At 40.5% G+C, this 7784-nt stretch overlaps 1 protein-coding gene and 1 pseudogene across 2 annotated transcripts in view; one reads left to right on the top strand and one right to left on the bottom strand.

The window, feature by feature from the left end:
* The first annotated feature begins 29 nt into the window (after positions 1–29).
* Positions 30–7784, top strand: part of YME1L1 (YME1 like 1 ATPase) — a 29445-nt gene continuing 21690 nt past the window's right edge. The window contains exons 1-3 of one of the 2 annotated variants that reach the window (XM_020891450.2): positions 30–95; positions 786–970; positions 7508–7639. In XM_020891450.2, the coding sequence (XP_020747109.2) occupies positions 938–970; positions 7508–7639 (165 nt within the window). In that variant the 5' untranslated portion in view covers positions 30–95; positions 786–937. Of the gene's footprint in view, positions 96–139; positions 971–7507; positions 7640–7784 lie in introns of those variants that run through there. The other variant, XM_070471989.1, reaches the window with a different exon arrangement.
* Positions 4596–5117, bottom strand: LOC110136023 (cytosolic iron-sulfur assembly component 2A pseudogene; annotated as a pseudogene).

Raw genomic sequence — 7784 nt, 5'->3', positions numbered from 1 at the left:
CCGCCTCCGTCACCTGCGTTGCGTCGACGCAGAAGCCGATGGAAGTGAAGGCGGGGCTTCCGGAAATTTCTTGAACCTACCACAGGCCGTTCCAGGTTGACGGCGGCTGATTTACCTCATTCGCACTGACTGGGGACGGCACGACAGTTTTTGGCCGATGGGGAAAGGGACTTTGGGGACTGTAATTTGAATAACAGGGCTTGAAGAGTTTTTTATCCAGACCTCCAAAGGAGGCTGGTGGGGCCCTGCCCTTACCCCACTTAAAAAACAACCACCAGACTCCTTTAAGGCCTCTCACCCGCGGGAGGAATGTAAACCAGTTCGGTCTGGTCAGTGAATCGGTGACCAGTGAAATCATATAATGTGGAGAAACTTGAATCGTATGTGGAGAGCAGGAAGCGCATGCCTGGTCCTGTAATTTGACATTTTAACTGGGTGTAACTTGCCTATCTGGAACAGGAAATATTTTTTTTTTTTTGTGGGGAAGATAAAGAGCACTAAATTGTAGCAAAAGAGCGTATTATGGCCCAAGGCCCAGTCACAACAGGAGAATATGTCGAAAGTATTGATTAGAAAGCTGGAGGAAGATTTAACTGGGTGGATGCCGTTCCCCTTTAAAAAGAAAACGACAGCCAGAAAGCTTTGGGGCTCCGGCGCGTGTATTATCCAATGTGAAAGCGAACTATTTAGGGGGCGTCAGCGGCTCAGGGTGGCGACATCACCTGCCCCGGAAGTACTGGTGCGTTAGCGCCTTGCCTTCCGGGGCGGGTTGTCTGTCGTTGCAGCAGCTGTGTGCTGGGGAGGCCATTTTCCGCTTCTAGGAAGAGTGAGGGCGCTGAGAGAGTAAAGAAGGGGAAGAGAGGGCTCAGCGCCTCCCCGCCGGACCGGAGAAGAGGGACAGTTTTGGCAGGCGGGTGAGGTCGCTGACGGCCTGAAGATGTTTTCCCTGTCGAGCACCGTGCAGCCCCAGGTGGGTCCGCATCCAGTTTATTTTTCTGTCCCAGCCCTGCTCCGGGTTGTTTGCCATTTGCGTTTCTTGGAAGCAGTTTCCTGTAAGGGGTCGTAGGAGGGAAGCGTTTAATCCAGTTGGAGTCCTGGTGTTGAGAAAAGATTGGGGCGATGCTGAGTAAAAGGCTGACGAAGAAGCATAAGTATAGTACGAGCGTGATAGAGATCTTGGCTTATCGACTTGATGCGTGTAATTTTTGCTGGAAAATCCATCTGGCACTGTTTAGTGCTAGGCATTTCTGAGGTAGGGTTTGGGGAGTGGGTAGGGTTAACGTCGTTACCATAGTTGTAGAGGGAGCAAGTAATGTTTCTTTTCTGTCTTTCCGCCTCTTCAAAGACTGGTACTCACAACCCAGACTCACTCTCTTTTTAATGACATTTAACCCAGACATGCTAAGAAATTTGTAAGCTTCTATGAATGCTTTCTTTCTCTCTTTTTTTTTTTATCTACAATAGCTAATACATATATTTTAAGTTATTGATTATTTTCAGGTAAAATTTTGATTCAGCCTCCTCGTCATCTTTCCATTTATGAAGCAAAGGAGCAGAGAAGAAAGATTCCAAGGGTTTTTATTTTTAATTCTTTCAGGACTTATCACCTGTGACTGTTTTGTTCTTAGTTCATTTAAAAATCATTTTTGATGGTAACTTTTTTTTTGAGAATTCTTCACAGTTTTGCAAATAAACAGTTTTTGTATACATTCAGTTTTCAAAATATGTTTGACGTTCTTTAGTTTTTCTTGGTTTAAGATTGCAATTATGTCCCTTTGTGTAACCTATACTCGCTTTTGTTTTGCTAGTACTGGTTGGGTTAAAAAAAAAAGTGGTTATTTATAGGGCTTCAGTAATGTACTAGGTGGGCAAAGAAAATATGGAACTTTAATGATGATGTGAGATAAAACATGAGTAGGAGTTTGTCATGTTAATAGACAGGAACAGGTAGACAGAACATCTGGAGGTTCTGAGATCCTGACAAGCCTAGCTGATTGGAGGAACAAAAATAAGGCCAGTGTAGCTAGAGCCTGGTTGGTGATTAAAGGGCCAATGGCAGAAAGGAGGTTGGAAAGACGACTTGACATATCATACAGGGGGTTATAATAAGGGACTTTGAATTTCATTTGCAATTTGTTGGAAACCAACTGAATTCTTTTAAACATGTTAAGGAGTGACTTGATCAGATTTACCTTACAGTCTATTACAGAGTAATGGGTTACTCTGGCTTCTTGCTGTGTGGAGAATGTAGAAGAACAAGAGTGGAGGTGTTTTTAAGGATGATATTGCACTAATCTAGAGAGGTGCTAATGCACTGCTAAGTGGTGATAATGTTTATGAAAAGGAGGGTATGAGATTTATTTTGAAAAAAGAATACAATTTCATCAGGGACGATGGAAAAAGATGTTTTTGGTTTGATCAGCTGTCTTCTAGAAGGTGTTACTAGTGTCTGGTGGAGTCCTGCAAGTTATTTGAATAAAAATTTGACTTGGTCTGCTGACTGTTAAACGTTTTGGAACTGAACTTCAGTAAGTTGGTATCAAGTGTGCATGCATACTAAGTTGCTTCAGTTGTGTCTGACTAGTTGCGACCCCATGGACTGTAGCCAGCCAGGCTCCTCTGTTCATGAGATTCTCCAGGCAAGAATCTGGGAGTGGGTTGCCATGCCCTCCTCTGGGGGATCTTCCCAGCCTCGTAATTGAACCAGTGACTCCTGCTTCTCCTGCGTTGCAGGCAGATTCTTTACCACAGAGCCAATGGGGAAGCCCCTGGTTTCAAGAAGACCCCATATTAGGAGAATTTATCATTGCTAAGTGGAGTTAGTTAGAACTGGACATGGAACAACAGACTGGAATAGGAAAAGGAGTACGTCAAGGCTGTATATTGTCACCCTGCTTATTTAACTTATTTGTAGAGTACATCATGAGAAATTCTGGGCTGCATGAAGCACAAGCTGGAATCAAGATTGCCGGGAGAAATATCAATAACCTCAGATATGCAGATGACACCACCCTTATGGCAGAAAGTGAAGAGGAACTAACAAGCCTCTTGATGAAAGTGAAAGAGGAGAGTGAAAAGGTTGGCTTAAAGCTCAACATTCAGAAAACTAAGATCATGGCATCCAGTCCCATCACTTCATGGCAAATAGATGGGGAAACAGTGGAAACAGTGAGACTTTATTTTCTTGGGCTCCAAAATCACTGCAGATGGTGATTGCAGCCATGAAATTAAAAGACGCTTACTCCTTGGAAAAAAAATTATGATCAACCTAGATAGCATATTAAAAAGCAGAGACATTACTTTGCCAACAAAGGTCTGTCTAGTCAAGGCTATGGTTTTTCCAGTGGTCATGTATGGATGTGAGAGTTGGACTGTGAAGAAAGCTGAGCACCAAAGAATTGATGCTTTTGAACTGTGGTGTTGGAGAAGACTCTTGAGAGTCCCTTTGACTGCAAGAAGATCCAACCAGTCCATCCTAAAGGAGATCAGTCCTGGGTGTTCGTTGGAAGGACTGATGCTGAAGCTGAAACTCCAATCCTTTGGCCACCTGATGTGAAGAACTGACTCATTGGAAAAGACCCTGATGCTGGGAGGGATTGGGGGCAGCAGGAGAAGGGGACGACAGGATGAGATGGCTGGATGGCATCACCAACTCGATGGACTTGAGTTTGAGTAAACTCCGGGAGTTGGTGATGGACAGGGAGGCCTGGCATGCTGCGATTCATGGGGTCGCAAAGAGTCGGACACGACTGAGCGACTGAACTGAACTGAAGTGGAGTTAGTGGTGTGTGATGTTGGTAGAGATAGTGAAGAAGCTGTACGTACTATAGGCAGTCCTAACTGGGCCACGTAGGACTCTTATGCATTTTATGCTGTGGAAGATGGTAATCTTGTTTAGTCACTCAGTCACGTCTGATTCTTTTGCAACCCTGTGGGCTGTAGCCTGCCAAGTTCCCCTGTCCATGGGATTTTTCAGGCAAGAATACTGGAGTGGGTTGCCATTTCCTTTTCCAGGAGGTCTTCCTGACTCAGGGATCAAACCTGCATCTCCTGCATTGGCAGGTGGGTTCTTTACCACTGCACCACCAGGGAAGCCCAGAACACAGTTTGTAATTCCTGGTTGCTTAATTGGTTTGATACACTTGAATTTAAATTGTATGACATAGGGTCAAGTTTTTCATTGAGAAGAGATCAGACCATGTTTTAGCAATTTAAATTCTTCTTTTTTTTTTTTTTTAACAAGAATCATGTCTTTTATTTATTTTACGGAGTGATGATATAGATTTAATACTTTTGGGCACGGTAAATATTTGACATGAAAAGCAGGTGTATCATAATGGGGATCAGAAAAATAGCAACTCATCTTACACATAATAACTCATAATAACTAGAAAATATTTTTCTGTCTGATCATTTAAATGTTACAGATCCTGAGAATGCTGGACACTGAACAGACTTAGGGACTACCTTATAATCAAGTCTTGCTTGGAAATCATCCTTTAAAAAAATGCTCTGAGGTACAAATCACCTATGTATTAAACATGAATCTTCTACATTTTACAAAGAGTTTAAACAAATGTATCAAATGATTATTGTTAGTGGCTCTTAAAACAGCTCTTAGGTGCAAGGACACACTGTTCCATGATTTCCCATAAGTTGGGTTTCTCCATTGCAGCCGCCACTAGCTCTTTGTCATTTATCTGCTTGTTCATATCTTCCTCTGTTGAGTGGGTTCCTTCAGAAATTTAGATTTCCAACATATTAAATGGTAAACACTGTTGAAGTTTTACTCTTAAGCACTGGCCAATAAGAGTTGCTGAAGAGCCACGAGGTACTGTTGGTGTGAACCTTATAATAACCAAATAGTCATCTTTATTTATCTCTTGAACCTCCACACAACTTTCTGTTACCACTTTCAGTTCTTCTAAAGTACTGGGCTTCTCTGGGTCCCAGAGAGTTTGAATCTAGTTATAAACTTCTAGCTCTTTCTCTTCCATGATGCAGGGTTGCCAGGCAGCTCCGCACTCAGAGAGGCCTGAGAGCCACAGGACTCTGCTCAGTGTCCAGGAGAGCAGTCCGAACACTTGCCCCATTCTTACGTTCTACCATCCCTGGTGACTGTGTCCCACCCGAGCCAGTCTGAGCAGCGAGCCTCAGGATTTATCAACTGCCTGGTCTTCAGATGGGCCAAGACAAGCCTAAAGGTCCAGGGAAGCAGATAATAGGTGGAACCAGATGGATTGTTCCAGAGGACCTAGGGAAACAGAAATTTAATTTCTTAATACTGAATGAGAAGAAATATAAGTAATTAAAATAAAACTTTTCAAAGGTATAGGCAGAAAATATGTATCTTATTTCGATTCCTGCAGCTTTAAAAGAGCTTATCATTTCTTTCTGACTCTTAAAAATAATACACACTCATTGCCAAAAATGCTGAAAAGAAAAATACTGGAAAATAAAGATCACCCATAATTCCATCACTGCAAGAGATTGCATTTTAGGATAACTTCTTTCATCCCTTTAACTCTATACAAATACGGGTATGCATGCTATTAATTTATTTATGACTTCACTGGGTCTTTATTACTGCACTTGGGCTTTCTTTACTTGGAGCGAGCGAGGGCTTCCCTTGTTGAGGAGCACGGACTCTAGTGTTTGGGCTCAGTAGTTGTGGCATACTGGTTTAGTTGCTTTGTGGCTTGTGGAATCTTCCCAGATAAGGGATCAAACCACTGGACCACCAGGAAAGTTCTGTATGCATAATTTAAAAAAAACCACACAAATGTTACATAAAGTTTTATAGCTTGCTTTTTTTGTATAACAATATTATGATTTTATTTCTGCATCAGTAACCACGATTCTAACCCAGATAATCTGATTTCAAGTGGAACCTGAAGTCAGATTATCTGGGTTAGAATCGTTCCTCTAATATTACACTTTTCTTGCTGAACGACTTGGAACATGACATTGAATCTAATTTTTTGCTCTCTTCATCAAATAGAAGTAACTAATGTTTATGTCTCTTATGAGGATTAAATGAGATAATTAAGTAAAGCATATAGTATAAAAACTGTCATATAGTAAGAGCCCATTTAGTTTATTCATTTTCTCAACAAATGTTTATTTAGCAACTACTGTTTACATTATTGTTGCACTGGAATACAGTATTGAATGAAATAAAGTTAGAGAAAAATAAAATCTAAGGTGTATAAGTATTATGTAAAAACATAGTAAATTGATGTATAAACAAAAGAGAAAAATATTAAAATACAGGAAAGAAATCCCTTCTGACATGAAACTTATATTCCAGTGGGAGAATGTGGTATAATAAATAAAAATTTTTGGTCTTTGTTCCCAGTTCTTGGCACAGAGTTCCTGAAACCCTTGAAATTTCCTGTGTGATAGGCGTGTTTTTATTCTTAAAGCCCCTTTTTGGGTCATCCACATGGATTTATGCAAATAAGGGGGCTTAGGTTGAGGTTTCAAGTAAACAATACATAGGTAAACAAGTAAATAAAGTGTGTGAGATAACATAAATGTCAAGAAGAAAAAATAGAGCAGAGGAAGGCAGTAAGGAATACTTCTTAGGAGAGGGTTCTTTAGTAGGTTGACCAGGGAAAAGACACATGAAAAGATTGCTTTTTGAGTGAAGTACTGAACGAAGCATGAGAGCAAACTTTGTGACTTACTGGAGAGGTGGGAATACACAGCAATGCAGCATCCTTGAGTGAGAGCCTGCCAGGTTTGTTCCAGGAACAGCAAAGGGGCTGAGGTGGCCAGAGCAGAGAGAATGAAGGGGAACTTAATGGTGGATCAGATCACAGAAGTGAGAAAGAGCCAGGGAGACATTGTTGTTAGGACATCAACCTTTATTGTGAGAAAAGCCATTGGAGAGTTTTGAGCGGAGGAGTGATGAGTGGCTTTAATAGAGGAGATTCAGGGAGAGAAGTTAGGTTGCTGTTTTTAAAAATCCACATACAAAAAAGAAAAAAATCCACTTAGAGATGATGGTGGCTCAGAATATGGTGGGGTGGTGTAGTAGGGAAATTGAAAAGTACAAAATTCTGGATATATGCTTGCTTGTTTCATGTCTGAAATATTTCATTTTTGCAGTGGTACTGTTTATTTTGCCACTTCCCTATTCTTGGACATTTGTAGCTTTCCATAAATTTAAAAATATTTTGATGAAAATTATCATCTAGGCATATGCAAGCATAAATTATTACTTACCAGATTATATCCTTGAAATAAATCCCTCAGAGTTAGGTTGCTACAACAATGAAATATATGTATTTTTAGTACTTTTCCTGTATATAACCCCAGTTCTATTCTAAAAGTTAGTAGTTTTCGACCAGCAGTAATCTGAGTATTTATAATTTTTAATGTATAGTTTTGATAAACAATGTATGTTTAACTATACAATACCCAGTTCTGACAATAAAAAGGTTTTTTTTGATGTTTTTATTTTAAAAAGCACTGCTGATTTTTAGCTTTTATCTTTTTTTAGGTTACAGTTCCTCTGAGTCATCTTATCAATGCCTTCCATTCACCGAAAAAAACATCAGTTTCTGTCAGTGCATCCATTTCTCAAAACCAGCATCGAGATGTTGGGTCTGAGCATGAGGCCCCCAGCAATGAGGTAAGAGTTTTTACCCTGGATGTATGAGAAAGCTTTTTTGGTTTAGTACATTATAAACATGTCTGAAATAACTTTCTATGTTTAGGCATTTGTAGCAGGGTGATTTCTGTCTTCAGCTTAATCTCTGTCGCAGGATTAAAGACAT

Source organism: Odocoileus virginianus, chromosome 9 (genome assembly GCF_023699985.2).
Source record: "Odocoileus virginianus isolate 20LAN1187 ecotype Illinois chromosome 9, Ovbor_1.2, whole genome shotgun sequence".
Taxonomy (NCBI): Eukaryota; Metazoa; Chordata; class Mammalia; order Artiodactyla; family Cervidae; genus Odocoileus; species Odocoileus virginianus.
This window is presented reverse-complemented; position numbering and strand designations above follow the sequence as displayed.